General features: G+C 36.4%; 1 protein-coding gene across 4 annotated transcripts in view; it reads right to left on the bottom strand.

Moving 5' to 3' along the window:
* LOC145213572 (sterol regulatory element-binding protein cleavage-activating protein-like) overlaps positions 1 to 24,614 on the bottom strand; it is a 79,990-nt gene that overhangs the window by 44,775 nt on the left and 10,601 nt on the right. For all 4 annotated transcript variants that reach the window (XM_080081914.1, XM_080081915.1, XM_080081913.1 and 1 more), the window contains exons 4-8: positions 14,906 to 15,123; positions 9,777 to 9,891; positions 2,724 to 2,947; positions 431 to 557; positions 163 to 370 (exon numbers count right to left, since the gene is read on the bottom strand). In XM_080081914.1, the coding sequence (XP_079938040.1) occupies positions 163 to 370; positions 431 to 557; positions 2,724 to 2,947; positions 9,777 to 9,891; positions 14,906 to 15,123 (892 nt within the window). The remainder of the gene's footprint in view (positions 1 to 162; positions 371 to 430; positions 558 to 2,723; positions 2,948 to 9,776; positions 9,892 to 14,905; positions 15,124 to 24,614) is intronic.

Here is a 24,614-nt window from a genome sequence, read left to right on the forward strand (position 1 = left end):
CCAACACAAAACGGATTGGTAAAGTTTAAACAACAAGGTTATACAGGTTAAATTTTATTTAATTTGAATGCAAAATTTGTACAAACTAAAGTGATATTAAGGTTGTCAATAATTTCAGTGCACTCCTGTTAACAGCAACCTATTTAAGACAACCATGTATACCTGTATTTCTGGAATTAGGGTAAAATATCCAAGACTGATCAGAATAAACTCCAGTAGCAAATTTCTTGTAATTGAACATCCTTCTCGTTTTAAGCCATGAGCAATGCGTTTCTCAACATCCATATGAATGGGTGTTGCCACAACAGATTTTGTAATGACCAAAACATTTTCTAATCCAATGATGCAGACAAGATATGGAAACATTTCTCTGCATAAAACCTATGGTAATTATTTGAATTTTATTTACTATGCCAGAACTACAAGTTACCCGCGATTTTGAGCAGGCGTCAGACCAGTTAATGAGCAGAGACCAACTGCCATCATCAACGAAGCCATGACACTGACAACTGCACAAAAAGCCATTCCAATCTTGCTCTTGACAAAATTTATTTTTCCTAAGGCAAAAAAAAGTTAATAATAGACAAATTTGAATAATGAATAGTACTTTTTTAGTACATTTTACTTATATTTGCATTGCAAAAGTGCAGTGTTTACAAAATCATTTAAAACTAGGGGATGGCTTAACACATTTTGCTACTGCACATACACTGCGCCTTATTTTAAAACATTAATATATTACCTTTACTTTCTATTGGGTCTCATATTAGTCCCTTTATTATAATGTTATTTTGTTTCTGTAGGCACAATCATTTACACATACATAGGTGTAAATACTGCATTTTAAGAAATATCGGTGAGAAAGTTGGTGTTGTAAGGTCAAACACAGTGATCAGTACTGTGGTATTAAGTTTTTAATTACCATGCTGAAAAGTAAAAACTATAAAAATCTTATCAAAATCAGACATTGTTTGAAGTTGTTTTTTATGTTTTGGGGCAAAACACAACAATTGACAATTACAAATGGCAAATTCTACGAGTGGGTAAATTTCATACAACATATTTAGAGAATTTACCTAGTCTAGAGACCAGAAAATAAAATAAAAATAATAATAATAACAAAAAACTAGAATAGTGGTTTTCCTATATATTACCAGTTTATATATACTACATCATATTTAACGATGTATCACATATACCATTTACTATATTTATAATGGATAAATATTTGGCACCTACATTTCATTGGGTCCCTATCTCTTTACTGGCACTTTATAACATAATTGTTTCTGCAAGCATAGTCTAATGGGTCCCCACACATATGCGATTTGATAACAGTAAAAATAGGGCATGATCATTGTTAGATATTTACTATACACATCATTTGATCTACGCATATGATTTTTTTTGCAAGCAAAAACGAATGGGTCCCTACACCCTCATTTGTGTGGATTTATGGTAAACAAACATCCTGGTTATTTTTAGATTCTTAAGGAAAAACTTAACCAACTTTAGCCTTAACCCAACTTTAAAAGTTTTGTCCGTGTTTTTTTTACATCATTATTGTCATATAATTACAAAAAACAGTAAATAAGAACAGGAAAAATACTTTCAATTTAATCTCATGCTTTGACCTTGATATTGTCGTATATTTCAAGGTCAGTTTTTGAACACAATTTTCCAAAACTGAAAATGTGCGTGATAACTTAATAAAACGACATAGCATAGCTGCGCAAAATCAGCTGATTTCTAATCACCAACACGACTATCTCGTAAAACGTCCGCCCGGATGTCAAGCTGAGCACTCCCGCTGCATTGACCCACCTTAATCGTAAACAAGTGAATTCTGAGCACTCCCGCTGCATTCACCCGCCTTAATCGTAAACAAGTGAATTACTACCTTGAGAGTTGAGACTTCTATCTGACTGACAGTGTACACATATTATGGGCTGTAAAAGTAACTATTTGGCCGATTAAGGAAAACTTTTAAATACTAAACGAATAACCTACTGCAAACAATTGTTTAACATTTCAGCACATTGGGGCTTGTATTTCTGGCCTAAAACTTATTATTTTGGGGTTTAAGGGGTAAAAATGGGTGAATCCAATAAAAATGTTATGAAATTCTTTAGAATAGCTTACATTGCACCCACCAACAAAGCATGAAACCCTCAGATTAAGTACTCGGGTCAGCACAGCCGTTTTTAAATTTTTTCGTTTTGGGGGCCTGTGGGTGAACCGCTGGGTCGTTTAGGTTCAAACTTCAGGAGGATCAAATTCGGAACAATAACTAACATCTGTGCAAGTTTGAATAAATTTAAAGCACTCTTTCTTGACCAAACGCATTTTACAAACCAGCGTTACACAGAAACGAATATTTGGGGGTTTAAGGGGTGAAAATGGGTAAATCTTTTTTTAAGGTACAGAATTCTTTGAAATACCTTATATTGCACCAAACAACAAAGTATATAATTCCTAAATGAAGTACTTTAGCAAGTATAGCCGTTTTACAAATTTCACGTTTTGGGGGGCTGTGGGTGAAACCATTCTTTCTTGACCAAAACATGGGAACAAATCCGTGTTAGACGGAAAAAAATATAGACAAAAACAATATGTGTCCCATTCAGGGAAGGGGACCCATAACAAGTTGAGTATAATCAAACATAAATATTTGTCACTGTTTTCAGAAATATAAAGGCAAAACAGGTTTCAGTAATACTTACGAACTGAAAAATAAATATAACAACCCAATATAAAGTAGGTTGACACCAACGGTACCAAATCCTTGTATTGAATCTGAGGTTTGAAATGAACATGTGTTATTCCATGAGACTGATTTTTGCAATTAGGAAAGATTTCATTTGCTTCATTGTGGCACTGAATCGATTTTATAGACTCCAGTGTGGAAAACACTTTTAACAATCGCTGATGAATTTCTTTTAGAAACCTGTAAAGCACATCAAGTTTACAGCTCTTTTAGCAATTGTATTTTTATTCAGACTTTTCCATGTCCCATGCAGGTCTTCTTCATCAGTGCAAATAACACTGCATGCGCATAGTACAGTGCACGATAAAGCACATGCTCTCTAAACACTAAATATATATATATCAGAAATTACTTGAATGACGTGCCTTTTTCTTCTTTCAACACTTACATTTTTTGCTAATAAATTTTGATTGGTATTTGCCAAGTTGGGCCAACACAATGTGTGCGAGTGCTCGACCAATTATTCTTCTAATTTTTAATGACAGAAACTTACTGTTTTTAAACAAGAATGTTGGCTTTTCTATATATTGCCCTTTTATGTATATATATATATATATGTATTCTTTTAGAAAGAATAGCTGTTTTATAAACATTAGATCTTTAACTTTGGATAGCTAACTATCACATGCACAAATAAAAAAAAGTTTGAATCATTCTGTCGCTACCAAACTAGAACTCTAGAATGCAGCTTATTTTCTTCAGGTTGACCTGTTATTTGGTTATGCTTTGCCAACATCTAAAAAAATGGACAAAAATTTGGTCAATTGTTGATAATTTCCCTAACCTTTTTTAACTCCTGCATTTACAAAACTGGCCTTAAGCGGCAAAGTATGATAATTTAATCTTTGAAATACTAAGAGCAGCGTCCTTGAACTGGGATGCACTGTGAATCACAATCACCACAGAGATTCACAAGAGTTTGCCAAAAATATGGGTGCAAAACAACGTTTAAACAGGTATTTGAAAGACAGAAACCTCCAAAAATTGATCCAGGTTTGCCTGGGTGCCGCAAACTATTCATCTCTTTGAAAGGGTGGCGCAAGGTCAAAAAGGTAGGGAACCACTGTAGTACACCAACCTGTTGAAGTTCTGAAAATTGTACTTCGGTGCTATCTAAAGGGCCCTAACCCTTATGGCCAGTCTTGTCACTATTAGTCTGTTACTTTTTATGTCAAACACCCACTCACTAAGTTCATTTTCCACATCCTTGTTTGGGGTTACACCATACCTCCAAGCCCTTTTACTTTTGGGCATCGTTTTTAACTGATCTTTCTGTTTTCTCCAACCTATGACCACCTTTTCAGACTTTTGCCAGTACTCATTATAAAGGCTTTTTTTAGATGTAGCAGTTATCTGTAGATCTATGATTTAATTCAGATATAGTCCTAATAAACTAGAAGGGTGGCTTAGCACATTTTACTACAGCATATACACTACAACCTATATTGCAACTGTAATATATTCCCTATGCTTATTATATCCTGGGTCCCATATCAGCCAACATTTTGATGACCTTGATTTGTTTCTGCAGGCAGAAACTCATGGGTCCCCAATACCGCAAAGTTGTAAACAGATAACTATAAGAAAGGGTGTTGTAAAGTCAAACACAGTGATTGGTAGTGTTCCCTAAATAAACATGTTATGTAAAGTACAAACTGTCCGAATCTCATGCAATTCAGACATTGTTATAAGTTTGTGGGCCTAAATAGCGTGAAACACTGACATATCAAATGGCATATTATACAAACTGTCAAAATGTCATTTCACTTAAGTATTGTTAAAAAATTCACCCATTTTGGGGGATTAGTAGGATAAATATTAGGGCAGCAGGGTGAAACACAATAATCAACAGCTATACATGCCAAATTCTACAAACTGTCAAAAATTGATCCAATTTGGACAGGGGGCTAATGGAGTAAATATTGGGGCTACAGGGTAAAACACAATAATTAACAGCTATAAATGCCAAATTTAACAAACCATCCAAATTTTATCCAATTCGGACATGGTTTAAAAATTCACCTTTTTTGGGGGTCTAGTGGGGTAAATATTGGGGCTACAGGGTCAAACACAACAATTGGTGCCTTGAAATGGCACAATGAACACACTGTCCAAATTTCATGCAAATCGGAGACTGTTTGAAAAAAATCACCCAGTTTAGGGGTCTAGTGGGGTAAATATTGGGGCCACAGGGTGAAACAGAACAATCAACGACCTAAAATGGAACAATGAACAAACTGTCCAAATTTCATCCAAATCAGACATTGTTTAAAATTTTACCCATTTTAGGGGGCTAGTGGGGTAAATATTGGGGCTACAGGGTGAAACACAACAATCGACGCCCTAAAATAGAGCAATGATCAAACTTTTCAAAATTCATCCAAATCGGACATTGTTTAAAATTTTACCCATTTTAGGGGGCTAGTGGGGTAAATATTGGGGCTACAGGGTGAAACACAACAATAGACGCCCTAAAATGGAACAATGAACAAACTGTCCAAAATTCATCCAAATCGGACATTGTTTAAAATTTTACACATTTTAGGGGGCTAGTGGGGTAAATATTGGGGCTACAGGGTGAAACACAACAATAGACGCCCTAAAATACAACAATGAACAAACTATCAAAATTTCATCCAAATCGGACATTGTTTAAAATTTCACCCATTTTAGGGGGCTAGTGGGGTAAATACTGGGGCTATCGAGTCTAACAAAACAAATGGCACATCTACATAACTATATCTGTCATCTGTGAAAAGTTTCATCCAAATCCATCATACATTTCAAGGCAAAACGAGGTGGATAAACTTTGGGAAAAAAAAGAAAAGAAAAAAAACAAATCGAGTAAAATCAATGTGTCCCCTTCAGGGAAATTTTTTTTATTAACGTTAAAAAAAATATTTTACAAACATTCTCTTCGCTCTTTTGTCCTCTTTTACGTGCCAGTGCATTTACTGAAATGGTGCACGTGTAGAAGACAAAGTGGTTTGTTTGTGTAAGCAGTAATTACTGGTGCATGACTTGTGCAATTGGTTGTTTATTCTGCATTAAACTGCATTGCATTGAAACCGCAAAACCATTTTTTCTCAACGAAGCGGGAAAATCCAACGCACGCTGAGCGATCGCATGTGCGCTCATGAAACTGTCTCACATTGGTATGTGCGTGCACGAGCGCATGCACCCGTATTTGATAGAACCACAGTGGCAATAGCACATTTCCACTACAATTCGCGTCTATAATGTGCACCCCTAATTTTTTATTGAAAATTAGTTTAAAATTTTGCGCGTTATACTCGAATAAATACGTTATATCCGCCTGTTAAGCAGACCCCCGAAAATTAGGTCGAAAACGTAGGTCCTGAAAATCGGCTTATTAGCCGGAAAATACGGTACTTGCAATAGCCGAAAACTTTTAATTTTGATCTGACTTGGTGGCGATTTATGTCGAGCGGATTGGTCGCACCTATATTTTTTTTTAAAAACGTATAACGAAAAAATTGCGACCTATCTGCGAGTATGTACGGTATGTTCAATAAACTTAGCAAAATTATTGAATTGCGACGTTTTTTAAAATTCCCATTTAGGTGGCTGGTGGGGTAAATGTTGGAGCTATCGGGTAAAACACAACAATCAACATTTATAAAGTGCAAATCCTACAAGCTATCCAAATTGTATTCAATTTAAACAGTGTTTAGAAAATTGACCCATTTTAGGAGGCTAGTGGAGTAAATGTTGGGGCTATAAGGTAAAACACATCAATCGAAACCTACAAATAGCATATTCTATATGCTACTCAATTTTTAGCCAATTCCGACACTGTTAAAACAACTCACCCATTTTAGGGGGCTAGTAGGGTAACTAATGGGGTTCAAAACACAAACTATACAAAACCACAATGACTCAATCAATAGTACTGCAAAATCTGAGCCCAAATGTTTAAAATTTTGACCACTAGCAACAACAGCTAATGTTTCTGGTCGTGCAAAAATGTCCACCAAGCAACACACAAACGGGTAACATACTAGTTGCCGTTTGTGGTGCCCAGTAATATACAAATACATTTTACAATTTTGTGGCTAGTGGGGTAAATGTTGGGGCTACAGGGTTGAACACAACAATCAAAACTTATAAATGGCATACTCTACAACAGGGGTGGGCAATAGTACTACAAACAGCCTGACAAAGCATACAGCCTGACAAAGGAGTTCATGCAGCCCGCTAAATGTTGGTAAATTCAAAAGAGAAAAGTTACCATAAACACTAAATGATGTTATGAGCAAAGGGGTAGTATTTTAAAAATACCGGAATGCGACTTGCCGATACCTATACCATGTACATTATATGTACCAATACCATACTTTGGGTCTAAACACAGATACTTTTTATGTGCTCTAGCCTGTTGTTTCTGCCACGTTATTTTGCAAAAGGTCACTCAACACAATTTTTTCAGCCGGATTCAGACTTATTGTAGGTCTTTTATGACACATGTAAGTACTGAATAGATGATTTGCCGAGTCAACAATTTTAACGACAATTTAGTTTTCGTGTAATTTGTTGCGGTGGTTAATAATAACTTTGGAATCGTTAACACGGACCTGCACAACACCTAAAGATGGATACAAAAGCAACTTGCATTGTTTAATGTTGGCGCAAGAAATTTATTAACAAAAACGTAGTGTAGCCTTTGTTGCAATAAATGCCAACAAAGATATTGGTGTAACTATTAGGCCTGTTAATCTTTTGCCCAAGGACAACATTTATTGAATAATTCAGCTTTAGTAAGACTGTATTACATAGAGCTGACTTTTCCACCAAAAGTGTCTATAATATACATGATATATATACATAAAAATATATATATACATGCATATAAATGGTAGGGGCAATCTTCATTACACCGTGTAAGTCATGAGTACGTAAAATACATTCGGTGCAAATTTTAAACACACAAATAAACCTAAATTTGCTGAAAGAGGTGCTTTAAACAACAGCCATTAACGCTTCAGACATCATAAGGCGGTTGATAACCCACTAACAGCCATGGCGCACCCACCAAGCAATGCACAAACAAACTATTACATCACAGAAACCTTCGCTTGTGGTGCCCAGCAACATAGGGGCTAATGAGGTAAATGTTGCGGTCACAGGATTGAACACAACAATCAACACCTATAAATAGCATATTCTACAAGGTATCCCAATTTCTTCCAATTCTGCCACAGCTTAAAAACTCACCTATTTTAGAGGGCTAGCTGGGGAAATATTGGGGTTATTTAGACAAACAAAGCAGAATGCACATCTACATAACCATATCTATCATCCATGTGAGTTTTAAACCAATCCATCAAACCTTTTATGGCAAAACGTGTTGCACAAACTTAGGGTAGAAAAAAAAAACGAGTAAAATCAATATCCAATTAGAATAGTGGTTTTCCTATACATTGCCAGTTTATATATACTACATCATATTTAATGATGTATCACATATACGATTTACTATATTTATAATGGATATATATTTGGCACCTACATTTCATTAGGCCCCTATCTTTTTCCTGGCACTTTATAACATAATTGTTTCTGCAAGCATAATCTAATGGGTCCCCACACCTGTGCATATGCGATTTGGTAACAGTTCAGTATGGTACCAATATTATATTTTATGCAATCCACACAATATTCAAGTATTTGGTTTTGTTTTGTTTGCTCTTATGATTTTTAATCCGCACATAGCGTTGGCGCCTTTAAGTATTTACATGCCAACAATACGATTGTTTAGCTGGGCTTCTTTTGTCCAAAACCTGTTCTGACACAGTTTTATTAACGCTTTCAGTTTAAGAAGTCACGTTACACAGGTGTAACAAATCGTGCGGCATTGTCGCTCTGCGTTTCGAAACACAAATGAGTTGACCTACATTAACGTTTACAGCGCAATATAACTAACACCGTAACATCAATTCCAAACAGTGAGAAAATGGTCAAGTGATGACTGCGTTTGTGCGTGAAGCAGAGGCATTTTTCCATGCGCCACTATCGCCAATCACTCCCATTGCGTCAGCTGTGCACTGAGCGAGCACAAATTTGACAAAAGACAGCATTTAAAAACATATTTAGGGCTGTAAGAGTAATTACTGAGTCGATTGCACTGAAATTTTTAACAGCCAACAAGGAGCACCCTCAGCTGCTTAAAATTTCAGCAGGTTAAGTCTTGTATTTCTGACCTCATTAACATGTGAACAAACAAACAAATATTTGGGAGTAAAGGGGTGAAAATGGATATATACAACTTCAAATTACAAAATACTTTAAAATATGCCGCAATATACCAATCAAAAAAGTATGTAACTCCAGAATCATCTGCTTTAGCAAGTATAACCGTTTTAAAAATTTCACATTTTGGGGGGCTGTGGGTGAACCGAAGGATCAAACGGGGTAAAAATTCACATAGACCACCTTTAGACCAATATCTATAATGCGTGTAAATTTGAAAAAGTTTGACCCATTCTTTCTTGACCGGAAAAAAAGAAAAAAATAGACAAAAACAATATGTGTCCCCTTCAGGGAAGGGGAGCCATAATAATAATCCTTGCACAAAAATGCACAATGTTTAAACTAAAAGTTAATTTTACTCAATTTTATTTGTATTAAACTGTGTTCCACTAATGATAAGCATTCTCAGTTTGGAAATAACTTCACATACCGTTTCTGATTGCAAAGCCATAATTCTTTCCAATCGCACCAAGCATGATCACAAAAAGTTTTGAATAACAGAAGAAAAACTATATTAACTTCTGAGTAATCTACCAACAAACAATTTGTAAAATTCCTGAGTCATGTGCTTCAGCAAGTATAGTCTATTTTTAACTTTTGTGTTTTGAAAACCAAACCCACAAACCCATATGGATATCTATCACACATTTCTAACAACTTCAAACACCCCTCCCCCATCCTGTAATGAAATTTCTTACGGTGTGCATAGAACTTTCCAAAACATATGATGGTCACTCACCTGGAATCATATTTTTCCAAAACGAGAGTAACTGCATAGGACATAAAATACTTCTTGTTTTTAAGGTTGGAGCTGTTTAAACCAGTGTGTTTTGATGAAATGCCAAATAAAATCTCTGAAAAAAACAATGTAAGGCGTTACATGAAAAACAAATGTGACAGCAAAACTAGTCACCTGGTGTTATTTAAAAACATTTTTAGCACATTTACATGGCCACTTGCGCCACTTGGGAAGTGGCCTCTAAAAGAGGGCCAGCCGCAAAAGATGCCTAAAAATCAGCTAAATTACATGGCCATTTTAAAGACGACTAAAAAGGTGGCCAGGCCATTTACTTGAGTTTATTCTGTTTTTTATTTACAAGCCAGATATTTGCTGTATGTGTAGACTTGGGCAAATTTAGTTTAACCTAAACAAGTCAGTTACATTGTATTGCTGTTGTTTTTTTGCTTTAGAACACACCAAAAAACAATTAGTATTGATGGAGGATTCCAAACAAAAATGGACAGAAAGGCGACAGAGAACCTAATATGTTGCAATAAAGAGATAAATTAAACTAGAAGGGTGGTTTAGCACATTTTGCCATTGCACATACACTATATATAAATAACCTATTTTGAAACATTATTATGTTCCCTATACTTATTTTATATTGTGTCCAGTTTTAGCCACTGACTTTTACAATCTTAGTACTTTCTGCAGGCAGAAACTCATGGGTTATTTAAAGAGATAACCATAAGAAAGTTTGGTGTTATAAGGTAAAACACAGTGATCGGTAATAGGCTAAAATAATAATCATGCTATGCAAAGTACTACAAAGTACACAAATTTCATGCAATTCAGACACTGTTTGAAGTATTACATATTTAATGTTGTATTTTAAGTAAAGAAAGAGTAAATAGTGGGACTATAGGTCAAAACACAACAATTGACAAAATAACAAGTAGCAAAATCTACAAAATGTAAAAATTTAATTTAATTTGAACATTGTTAAAAAAACTCACATTTCAGGGGCCAGTGTGGTAAATTGTGGAGCTACAGGGTTGAACACAACAATTTACATCTTAGCGCTTTCAGTGTAGTTCACTTATATATACGACAAAAGACATTTCACGCAAAGTGCGAATTGACGCAGATATACTTCAAAAGCTTTTGTTTATAAATGTGACTGCCATCGATGTATGCCACGACAAAACAGCCCAAGCTATAAATGTGTCATTGGCGTTTCAACCAATTTGGACAATAATAAAAAATTTACCCATTTTAGGGGACTAATGGGGTAAATACTGGGGTTAATAAGTCAATCACACCTAAAGGCACATCTACCATCTGTGAAAGTTTCACCGAATCCATCAAAGATTTGTTGTCAAAAGTACATGGACAAACTTCACGGCAGAAAAAGAAAACTAGAGAATGGCTCAGCACATTTTGTCGTTGCATTTACACTATCATCATCATCATCATATCGGGCTAGTTGCCCGGGCCAAACTGACTATGCTCCTCCACACCTCCCTGTCCGCCATTGCACCGCTTAGATTTACACTATAACCTATTTTAAAGCATTAATATATTTCCTATGCTTATTTTATATTGGGTCCCATAATAGCCATCGTCTTTTGTAACCTTGATGTTTCTGCAGGCAGAAACTCATGGGTCCCCACACATGCAAAGTTGAAAATAATGCATTTCAAGAGATAACCCTGAGAAATTGGTGTGTTGCAAGGTAAAACACAGTGATCGGCACTGGACTTAATAATAACACTATGTAGAGCACAAACTATATAAATCAGATTCACCCCAGATATTATTTGAAGTATGTCCTATTAAACGTTCTTTTTTTTAGAAAAGAAGGAGGAAATAGTGGCATAATGGGGCAAAAGACTTAAAATAGTATGTTCAATAAACTTTGCCAATTTCGTATATAATTAGGACTTTAAAAAAAAATCAATTATTTTAGGAAGCTAGTGGGGTGAAATTGGGGCTACAAGGTTAAACATAACAATCAGATGCAATGAATGGTAAATTCTGCAAGTTGTCTAAATTTCAGCCAATTACGACAATATTTAAAACAACTAGTAGGGTAACAATGGGGTTCGACACACACACTACAATGACTCAATCAATAGTACTGCAAAATTTCAGCCCATCTGCAAATGTTTAAAATTTTGACCACTAGAGGTGTTTTGAGCAACAATTGTTACTGTTTCTGACGTCAGAGGGCTGTTAACAACCCACTAACTACCATGGCGCAAAAACGTCCACCAAGCAACCCACAAATGAGTAACATACAACTGGTTGCAATTGTAAACATATTGTGCCACAGAAATCTTACGTTTGTGGTGCCCAGTAACATACAAATATGTTTTGCACTTTGGGGGCTTGTGGGGTAAATGTTGGAGCTACAGGGTTGAACACAACAATCGACACCTACAAATGGCATACTCTACAAGCTATCCAATTTTCAGCCAATTCCGACACTGCTTAACCCATTTTCAGGGGCTAAACTCACCCATTTTCAGGGGCTAGTGGGGTAAATGGGGGTAAAAGGGGTAAATACTGGGGTTATCAGGACAAACAAAGTGAGATGCACATCTACATAACTATATCTACCATCTGTATAAGTTTCAGCCAAATCCATCAAACATTTAAAGGCAAAACGAGTCGGACAAATTGGGAAGAAAAATACCCATTTTAGGGGGCTATAGGTGTAAATACTGAGGTTATCAACAAAAACAAAGTGGAATGCACATCTACATAACTATATCTACCATCTGTGTAAATTTCATCCAAATCCATCTAACATTTGATGGAAAAACAAGTCAGACAAACTTAGAAAAAGTCAAGCAAAAAAAGAAAAAAAACAATTCGAGTAAAACCCATAAAAACTAAGTGAAATCAAGATGCATCCCCTTCAGGGAAGGGGACCCATAGTTAAACATTGGTAGTTGTTATAGCTGATTACTAAAATTGTTGTGTATTTGGGCTTGCCTTGGGACTGTGTCATGTGTGTTGGAGTTTACTAAGTGAGTGGGTATGATGCTCACGGCCCATTTTGAAAAAAAAATTGGCAGACCACTGTTTTAACACATCGTACTTTTGCCTCAAATTTACTTCCTGCCTTTATGAAACTGTATTTGCTGTATTCTGGGTCCAAATGAAGCTAACAAAGAGAGTTCTGGCATCAAGATTTTACAATACAAGTACTGTTGTGATGCGACAATCGCAGTTTGGACGTGTAATAAAAGCTTTGTTTAACGTAAAACCTTATGCGGCTTTCATAGTGAGTAATATGTTTGTTTTTTTGATAATATAGTTAAACTTGAAATTATGTTCAAATGAACTGTATAACTTTTAAACTTGTATTTTGGTATAATAATAGTTTGACAAGTTTCGCGGCCCACGAGAAAGAACGCCCGCCGCGGACCACTGATTGAGAAGCGCTGTCCTCGATCATGTACTTTAGTCAGCATGGCTAATGAAAAGAGTTTTGGGGCTGTGGGGTTGTGGTAAATATTTAGATGTGTAAGGACAAATTATTAGAAAGCATTAATCCAAACTTAAAAAAGTTTGGTCCATATTCTTTTTTGCATCATTATTGTCATATAATTGCAAAAACAGTAAAAAAGAACGAAAAAGCTACTTTCAATTTAATCTCTTGCTTTGACCTTAAAATTGTCGTCCAAGGTCAGTTTTTATTCACAAATTTTTCTAGAAAGCCCTAACAATTGCACAGACACTACAAATTAAAAAGCCACTTGCTACAAAGGTATACATAACAAATAGTTTTTCACTTAATTGTTTCACAAAACGAGTACCATTGACCTGTAGCAACCTCTTACAGTGCAGACACCCAACTTCGGTTTAATGACCTTATGACACCATTTTCAATAGCATGCAGTCCTTAGTGTTTAACAATACCGTTTTGCCTAATTTATAACGTTTTTGGCTAACTTAAGACTTCATTCTGAAAAGTATTGATTCTTAAATTATTGTTTCAAAAATAAAGAAGCTACGTAATGATGAAAAATCAGTCCCAACTGTGTTTGTATTTGTGTTCTACAAGACCTTTAGTGAACCGTGGTCAAAGCATGTTTATCGAGTTTTAATCACATCTTTGGTGTAAAACCTTCGCCAAAACTGAAATGTGCATGATAACTTAAAAAAAAAACATGGCATTGCTGCTCAAATACACCTGACTTCTAATCACCAAAACAACTGTCTTGCAAAACGTTTGTCCTGGCAGCAAGCTGAGCTATCCTGGTCTGCACTAAACTGCCTTAATCATAAACAGTGAGTTACTCTCTTTGGACTTCTATCTGACTGGCAGTGTACACACCTTCTATCTGACTGACAGTGTATACCAGGGGTGTCCAACACGTGGCATGCATGCCAAAAGTGGCCTGCAGAGCATTTGAAAATGGCACGCGAGCTTTTGCACATTCATATGGTAAACATTAGGATTTGTTATGCAATTAAATTTGCTTCTATTGATTCCTCTTGGCCTTTAGTCTAACTTTGGTAAAGATGATCATTAGTAAAGTTTTACAACCCACTGATTAAATTGCATTTTTAAAAGCAATTCACGTTTCAATATTAAAACGTGAGTGTACGTGCCATGCTTATGTTGCAATAAAATGCCCGTTTATTTCAAAACAATTGTAATTGTTGCGTTTCAATCGATGTCAGTTCAATTGATTACGTGACTACAAACGCATTTGTGGTTAGTTGGAAATACGTTTTAAAACCGACGTAACTTGAACAAAGATGCAATTTCGACGTTACACAAAGTACTCTACGCCAGTGCCCCTGCAAACTATTCGTATCTTGTGTCACATAAACATAATAAAAGGTTTCTGGAGTATCATAAACAAGTTTACTCGCACTTGACGACACGTTTTTTTCTAACCATTTAATATGGTTCTACATATTGGCCAATAATTCGGATTGAGCCCATTCCAGGCCTAAAAAATACAAATTTAAATTCCATAACCTTTCCAGGTTTTTTCATACCCGCTGGAACCCTGGATTTGTACAAGGCAATTAGTAAACATCATGGAATGCATTTGTTTAATTTAACTAACATTATTTAAAGTTTCATAAATATAAGTTTTACAGATATTTTATCCACCTACCCTTAATTGATTGGGTTGTTTCTATAGGCTTCCCTTCAAACTGATTAACAGTTTGCAAAATGTTATTATCAAACAACAAAAGATCTTTGTTGTTATCCCAGAAGAATGCAGGGGTCACCATGAGACATCCGTTTTCGGGAAACATTTTTTTCAAACTTTGTCTGTGCTCAATCACTGTTTTTTTTATGTGGAAACAACTCTGAGACAGGGATGTAGTTCTAAAAAATAAAACATGATCTTTGGGCAAAGGTTTAACAATACTCTATATCAGGGGCTGTGGCAACATTTTACATGGCCTGTGGCTTATGTTTCAAATTGTGTTGCATATGGCCCACCATAGTTTGGATCAGCTTTTAGGTTGTGATGACAGTCCATGGAACTTTGTTTACCAACAAAAAGGAAGCATACATGGTGCCGATCCACCAAATTCCACAGTTTCCTTAAATCCCATATATTTGTGTTTAAATTCTACGGTTACAAACAAACCGCAAAAAAAGTTGGCTGGTGGGCGTCTTTAAAGTTTGAACACCCCTGCTCTATTTTTTTATTTCCTGAACATAAACAGTCAAGTAAAGCAATATTGGGAATGTATTTCTAAAACATGATAAAACAACTAAAACACAACAGAATAAGAATAGTGCAAGACTTTATGAACCATTCTTGTATTAATACAAATATTTTTTCTCCTTATTTCCAAGATTTGTTGGTAGTTTAATTGACAATGTATCAAAATAATTGTCTGTATGTGTAAGAAATGTTCTGGTAGTTTGACTTGCACATTTTTTTAAGTTTATTATAGTAAGACCATTTTTTATTAAAGTTAAGTATTTTCAGTTATTGTTTGTTTTGTATTTTGGAGGATCTATACAACATAGACAAAAATAATGTGTCCCTTTTAAGATAAGAGTCCCTTTATTGTTATTGTTATTCACAAAAGTTTGGCATGCTTCCGTGGTTTGAACTACAATAATTTTCATTTTGGAGACAACCTACAAACATTGAGCTCTATAGCGACACCCGCATAATAAGTTATTAGGCAGGTATGATGTCACTTTGTGCTGTTATGTAGTTAAATGATAAGTTAGCTGCCTCATTTATGTTTGTCATTATAATGGAAGTATCCTACTAACACATAGCACCAAAATGTCTTGGACGCTTATCTGCAGAATAAACTGCTCCTGTTAGTTAGAGTACAGAACTGTAAAGCGGGATTCACACCAGACTCGTTAAGCGACATGTGTCGCGTTTTTGCATTAGGCAACGTACCATTCACAAACGACGACGTGCTTGTCATGATGGCATGATTTTCCCAGTAGAAGCATCAAGCGTCAGAGTTAAATCAGATTTAACTTTTCCGCTTGACGCCTCACATTTGAAGTATCTTGTAACAGCAAAAACCTTGTAAGCAGTATATTGTGTTTGATCGCATGTAGTCACTGACAATGGAGTTTAACAAAATGCTCATGGTACACGATTCTCCTTGTATGTACGATGCTCAGTATTGTAACCATTTGGAAGAACATCAGTCAATGCACTTCGTCAATCAAGTAAGTTAGTTTAATTACTCTTGACAGAGCATGTACATTACTCTACAAATTCACTATCCATACATATGTTACAGTGGATGTTTGTATGAAACGTTGGAAGGGCCCAAGAAAAAAAGAAACGAGAGAGTGCCAAAAAAGTGGTGCAGAAGCTTCGGCCACATCAACTTGGGAACACTACGATGCTCTTACATTTTTGAATGACCATTTAAGGCACAAATTGTTTGTCAATCAATGACAATGTTACATTATTTACTCGCTACCGTTCAATAATGTACACTGCTAAATAATTTTGCATACATCGTAGGACAGTTGGTAATGTTCATTCAAGCCCTGCAGTTCTTGATTTTACACAAGATGATGCAGACACAACCGACGGTATGAATTATCATTAAACATGTACTTTTTATGATTTATGTGTGTGTTTTTGATTTTATGTTTAGAAATGATTACTCTTGAAGTTGTAGATGATCCCTCTGTCCATAACATATCTACCTCTACACCAAGTACTTTATCTAGACCAGCTAAGAAAATAAATATTCAGATCGCATAGAGTTTGAGGTTAGCAAAATTAAGTCACTGATATATGTTGTATTGTTGTCATTAATGATCTTCCCATATTATGTTGTAGGAAGGCATTTTAAAAATGTTACATGAAAATAGAACATCAGTAGAAGAAATTAAAGGCTTGAAACCAAACCCATCAAAAGATGATCAATTCATCAACTTTGGAAATGTTTCCCACTGTCCACCGATTAATTTGCTGTTTTTTTAATTTCTTTTTATTATTATTTCTTTCTGTACAAACTTAAATTCCACAATTAGTCGTGTAGCATACATGAAAATGGTGTATTGAAGAACATAAAAACTCCATACACACGAAGCTAAAAAGTACAAGCATTCATACACTTACAGTCGATTAACTACATTATTTTGCCATGAAAGTTTGCCATTTTCTGTCAAGAAATAATCCTTAAATATGTCCCAAATTAGAGCAGCTTCACGAGCACACATATTTGTACCCATTCTACCTATGGGTTGGAGGTTGAGAAGTTTTAAATTTTTTTGCCATTCTCCAAACATCATATTTCCCATTCTGTCTTCCCGGTCAACATATGTTGGTGCACAATACATTCTTTCATTTACCAAAGACTGCCTACATTTTATCTGTAAAAAGTTATGTAAACAACAGGCAGCTTTTGTTTTGGCAATTGCTTTTTGGGGCTCCGCTTAATAGGTCTTCTGAATATTCGCCACCGAGTGGCTAAAATACCAAAGGTATTTTCAATTACACTTCTGGCACATGATTGACGGTAGTTAAAAACACTTTTATCTAAAGGAAGTCTCTTTCCTGGGTAGGGTCTCATTAGGTTGGGACTTGGAGGAAAGTCAGCATCACCCACAATACAGTAAGGGACAGTTATATTGGTTTTTGGAATACATTCAGCAGCAGGCATATTTAAATCATCTTTCAAATTTTTTTTGCTGTATTCAGAATTGGCAAAAACACCCCCATCACTGTGTCTGGCCGAATCACCAATATCTAAAAAGGTAAAGCAATAATGTGCATCACATACAGCCAATAATGCAATGCTATGTGTTCCCTTGTAGTTAAAATATTCAGATCTAGCATTTTTTGGGGGCTGAATGACCACATGCTTGTCATCTATGGCAGGGGTGTCAAACTCGTGGGGTTCGAGGGCCACATTGCAGTTTGAAAATTATGCCGAGGGCAGCATGCGATTTTTAATCAAGTTTTATACACTTAAACAACCTTTTCGCTACGACGCCTGCTTTGCAGATCCTTATTTCACCAACAGGCGCCATTTACCTCCTGGTTTTTGTTCTAAAATTACAGATGTAAAGAAATAAGTTTATATCATATCCATACCATCTATTGACGCCACAAAAAAGACCAGAATAATTTCCAATTTGACACAAAGATTGAGCTGCACCGTATGAAGATCAGTTTTGACTGTTTGTTACGTCATAATCTATATTGTGACACTTTTTGTGCCTGTTTTTTCGCATTGTTTGCACACAATAGGCTAAAAAAACCTGATGCAAACGACTGCTAGGCTAGTAATACTCTTTTCAGCAACACAAAATCTGTTTAGAGCAGTTTGAAAATCAAAATTTTAGCCAAAGGAATTTTAATTACATCAGGGCTGCCAGTACTTTATTGTAATGAACAGCCAAACAAACTCGTTTCTGTGGCCGTACGACCGCAGGTTGTACACCCTTGACTGAAACTTAACGCTTTGAGGAACGGTTTAAATACTATCTTTCTATTCATAACATCTGAATTTTTATTTATAAATTAAATTTCTGTAAATGTCTGTTTAAATAAAAGCTTTCACTTTCAAAAGTAAGCAAAAATTATTATATTTAGACAAAAATCTGACAAAATACTACAATTGTTGTTAAGTGTTTGTGGGCCGCATTGAAGGGCTTCGTGGGCCGCATGCGGCCCGCGGGTCGCGAGTTTGACACCCCTGCTTTAGAGCATAGACATGAACGTCCAAATACCAACATACGGTGGCCCAGAAGTGCAAAACACAAAACTCGTGACACACCCCAAAGCCAGAACACAAAAACCATGACACACACCAAAGTCAGAACACAAAAGTCGCGACACACCCCAAAGTCAGAACACAAAAACCATGACACACACCAAAATCAGAACACACTAGAATGGTGGCTTTCTGATATACTTCCATTTTATATATTTTATACGATATTTACCAATTTACTATACACATCATTTGATCTACACATATGATTGTTTTTGTCAACAAAAACTAATGGGTCCCCACACGCGTGTTTGTGCAGATTTACGGTAAACAAATGTTGCGGTGATTTTTAAATTCTTAAGAACAAATTTTTAGAAAGCGTTAACCCAACAATGAAAAATTTTGTTGTATTTTTTTGCACTATTATTGTCGTATAATTACAAAAACATTAAAAAAGAACGAAACAAATACTTTCAATTTAATCTCTTGCTTTGACCCAGATATTGTCGTCCAAGGTCGGGTTTTAAACACAATTTTTTCTAGAAAGCTGTAACAGTTGTGTTACAGACAATTGAAAAGCGATTTGCTGCAAGTGTATACATAACTTTTCATTTAACTTTGTTTCGCAAAACGAGTTTTTCATTTAACTTTGTTTCGCAAAATGAGTACCATTGACCTGTAGGAACCTTTAGGGTGCACACACCAAACGACTGCTTGACCTTTTGACACCGTTTTCAATAGCACGCCGTCCTTGGTGTTCAACAACACCGTTTGACCTAATTTATACATGCCTTAAGTATTTGATTAAAAAAAAAAAAAAAAAACGCTACGTTATGGCGAAAGAAAGTTCTAAACTGTGTTAGTAATACCTACTAATTGACCTTAAGTAACCCGTGGTCATGCAGCGGCCAACCTAACAACGAGCATTTAAAAAACTTTTATCTTGCAAAAAAGTCAAGTTTATTTTTTCATATTTAGTTTGTTTAACAAAGTTTTGCTTGCCATTATACGAAACCGAAGCACGCTTATTAGGTTTAAATCGCGTCATAGGTGTGAAACCTTTGCCAAAACTGAAAATGTGAGTGATAACTTAATAAAACGACATAGCATTGCTGTGCAAAACAGCTGATTTCTAATCACCGAAACGACGTCTCCTAAAACGTCTGTCCGACGTCAAGCTGAGCCCTCCCGCTCTGCCCTATTATTCGTAAACGTACTCTCTTGGGACTTCTGCCTACAGTGTCTTTCTTGACCAAACGAGCGTTAGACACATTTACGTTTCGGGGGCCTGTGGGTGAACCGCTGGGTCATTCGGGGTCAAACTTCAGGTGGACCAAGTTCAGATTAATATCTAACATATGTTCAAATTTGAATAAATTTGAAGCACTCTTTCTTTACTAAACGAGCGTTACAAACCAGCGTTAAAAATTTTACGTTTCGGGGGCCTGTGGGTGAACCGCTGGGTAATTTGGGGTCAAACTTCTGGTGGACCAAGTTTGAATTAATATCTAACATATGTCCAAATTTCAATAAATTTAAAGCACGCTTTCTTCACTAAACGAGCGTTACAGACCAGCGTTGAAAATTTTACGTTTCGGGGGCCTGTGGGTGAACCGCTGGGTAATTTGGGGTCAAACTTGAGGTGGACCAAGTTTGGATTAATATCTAACATATGTCCAAATTTGAATAAATTTGAAGCACTCTTTCTTGACCAAACGAGCGTTACAAACCAGCGTTAGACAGAAAAAAGAAAAAAAGAAAAAAAAAATACGGACAAAAACAATATGTGTCCCCTTCAGGGAAGGGGACCCATAATTACCCAGAACACATAAACCATGACACACACCAAAGTCAGAACACATTACCCAGAACACAAAAGTCATGACACACACCAAAGTCAGAACACAAAAACCATGACACACACCAAAGTCAGAACACATTACCCAGAACACAAAAGTCGTGACACGCACCAAAGTCAGAACACATTACCCAGTCACAAAAGTCAGAACACATTAGCCAGAACACAAAAGTCAGAACACATTAGTACTGTTCCATGGTTGCATAAAAAACGTTATGGTGTGTTACGCCTCACGCAAATTGTTCGTTACTTGATTCGTTATATAATAAAGTCCATTCTATGGCACCTAAGCTTTGGTAAATTCCATAAATCATCAAATTCCTTTGCAATTATTTTCCATTCTTCTGAACTTTGTGGGGGTTTAAGGTAATCTGGCTGTAATACAGACCATATTGCTTCACAAGTTTCATTGATGATTTGGCACACAGATGAATGGCCAACTCTTTAACTCAAGTAAATGGTTGCTTGAAGAGTTCCAGGTGGCCAAAGACCTGTTATAAAAGTTGTCATAATAAAATAATGGACTTGGGTAGCATGCAAATTCAAAGCAAATTAATCAAGAAACAAGTAAAACCCACCTTAGCATAATTGCGAGTCTTTGTGCAGATGAAATCGATTTTCTTCAGTGGGTATCCTTTTTGCTGATCAAAGGTTCTACCGTATATACTCGCCGATAGGTCGCGCCAACATATAGGTCGCACTATTAGTTTTGTGTTAAAAAAGAAAAAGTTTAATTTAGAGTTGACTCGCACATAAGTCGCACTGAAAATCTAGGGATTTAAAAGGCCCTTTCCCTAGCTTTTCTGCATAGATAACTTCCAATTTTTTTTTTGTAGGGCTTAATATAATCAAAGTATGTTTATCGACACATGTGAGCAATAATAAGTGCATGTACGCAAGCGCAGACCATACGATTTTCATGAATAACCAACTTGCTACAAACCTGTATATCATTGCCAGTACATTCAGACCCCTAACCCTGTTTGAGAAATGACAAAATTGTTTGCGTAAGCAGTAATTACTGGGGCATGACTTGTGCAATTGGTTGTTCTTTAGCATTGAACTACATTGCATTGAAACCGCAAAACCATTTTTTCTCAACAAAGCGGGAAAATCCAACCCACGCTGAGCGATCGCATATGCGCTCATGAAACTGTCTCACATTGGTATGTGTGTGCACGAGCGCATGCACCCGTATTCCATAGAACAGGAGTGGGCAACATACGGGTGGCCTTTTGAGCGGCCCGCAGACAGTTTCAGGTCTTACATGATAATGTGGCCTGCGGCCACAGTCTGCCGCAATTCCCCCTATATGCTTACTGCGTCAAATTATAGTTGTAACAGACAGTAACGCTCCCCAATAGCAAAAAACTTTCCCACCGTTGTTACCATTGCACCATACGTCCATTGTTACGACATAACTGCCAACCATGTGTGTGGCCTGCTTTCACAGTTTCCTTTGTTTCCACACGTGTAGCCTAGTTAAATATAGCAGGTTTTGCATCACAACAATACCTCTTTGCAGCAGATACCGCTGTTTAACGCGTATTTCTGCATAGCCCTTAAAGTTTTGTTTATTCTTCATCATCATCATATCATCATATTGGGCTGGTTGCCAGGGCCAAACTGACTATGCTCCTCCACACCTCCCTGTCCGCCATTGCATCGCTTAGATCTTCGGGCCGAATACCGGCATCCTCGGCCAACTGTTGTATGTATGTCTTGTAGGGTCAGCCGGGTCTAGCTCTTCCTTGCATTGGTGTCCATCAAAATCAGATCACTTATAACTTCTTCTTTACTTCTGTGGCAATGGCCAGCGAATCTCATTCTCCTTTCTTTGATCACTGATGATATTTTAGACAAGTTGCCGTACAGAAGATTATTGGGTGGATGGGTCTTCCAGTTAATGTTTAAGACGGCATGTAGCATTCGTGTATATGTCCCATCTAGCCTTTTTTCCAGTTTTTTTGTTAGGGTCCAAGCTGATGATCCATAGAGCAGTACAGTTTCTACCACAGCTCTGAAAACGTTTTTTTTTTCAGTTGTTCAGACAGCGCTGATTCCCAAATAGTTCTTAGCCGATTAAGTGCACGCCAAGCCTTTGCTATTCTAATGAGCACATCTTTTTCTGTCGTGGCAATGCGGCTACCCAGATATTCGAAGTCATCTACCTGCTTGAGAATTGTTCTCTTCGATGTTTCTATTTGCCCCTGTTGATGATAGCAAATATATTCTGTTTTGGTTGCGTTCGTATGCAATCCAATCATAGCAGCTGACTCTTCCAAAAGATGAAGTAGCTTTTGGGCATTAGCATTACTGTCTGATAACAGAGCGATATCATCAGCGTAGTCGGCATCGGTGATCTTTCTTGCCGGATGCTGTCTGCTTTTTGCTGGTGCTAATGTTAGACCATATTCACTATGTTGATCAATAGAGTGTTTTAACACGTAGTCCAGACAGATAACAAATAGGAATGGAGCCAGAGTGTAACCTTGTAACACACCAGATTGAATTTCAAAAAAATCGGTGTCTCCGTCGGGAGAGCACACCATGGCCTTAGTGTTCTTGTACATAATCATTATGGCTGCAACAATTTCTTCAGGGATTCCATATGCCAATAGAATCTTCTCCATCTTTTCTCTGTGGACCGAATCAAACGCTTTGGAGAAGTCCAGAAACAGTAAAGTTGCCGGTAGTTGCCTTGCTTTCACACCTTCTATGATTCTTCTCACCGTCAGGATTTGACTGACTGCTGAGCGACTTCTTCTAAATCCATTTTGATTTCTTCTGAGAATCTTTTCCATTTCTGGTTGAATTCAGTTGAGCAACATAGCATTGTAGACTTTTGCTGCTATCGGAGTGAGTGAGATTCCTATATAATTATTGGTTTGACTGAAATCACCTTTCTTCGGGAAGGGTAGTATACAGCTTTCAGTCCATGTCTGAATTGCATTGCCATTATACACTTCATTACAGTAGTAGAGGAGGATATCGTTGAACTTGCCGGTTTTCCAAACTTCAGGTGGAATTTGGTCAAGACCGGAAGCTTTCCTGTTTTTAAGTTTCTTCAAGACCGGTTCCAATTCATTTTTATTAAATGGGCCAGTTTTTATTGTTAGCTGTAGCTCATCTGTTACTATTGGTTGTTTGCCTAGCAGGTTTTGGAAATGGTACTTCCACTTTCGCAGTCATTCGGCTTTGCTGTTTGCTTTGATCTTGGCCTTGGTAGCTCTTTTCCTGCCTGAAATGTCATTGACTGTTTGCCATGCAAGCGTGGATTGTTTGTTTTCGGTAGCTTTTGTGATCTTATCGATTTGTGACTGTAGGTACTTATGTTGTTCTTCGAGATATGTATCTTTGAGGTCTTTCTGAGCAGCTTTATGTTTTCTGATGTTTTTTTTTATTAGCATTTTTGTTTTTAAGTTTATTCTTAATGTACTAATTAATTTGGAAAAGGTCAGTAAAAATCTTGTTCATGCAATAGGCAACAGTACCACATGTGAGCATTGCAAACAGCGACACTCAGCGCACAAACAAAACATTAAAATCATTTGATCTAGAATAGGTAAAACAATAAAAATTTAGACATGTACTAATTCAGGCATGCAGAATTCAAAATGTCAAAAAAAATCCGACAAAACCCTAGAAATCGGGTTTAAATTTATGTACAAAAACATTTGTATAAATTCTTGAATTAATTTTTCAAAAATTAAAAAGTTATACTAGAAGGGTGGCTTGGCACATTTTGTTGTTGCATTTACACTATAACCTATTTTAAAACATAACTAGAAGGG

This window comes from Phallusia mammillata, chromosome 2, assembly GCF_965637545.1.
Source record: "Phallusia mammillata chromosome 2, kaPhaMamm4.hap1.1, whole genome shotgun sequence".
NCBI classification, from domain to species: domain Eukaryota; kingdom Metazoa; phylum Chordata; class Ascidiacea; order Phlebobranchia; family Ascidiidae; genus Phallusia; species Phallusia mammillata.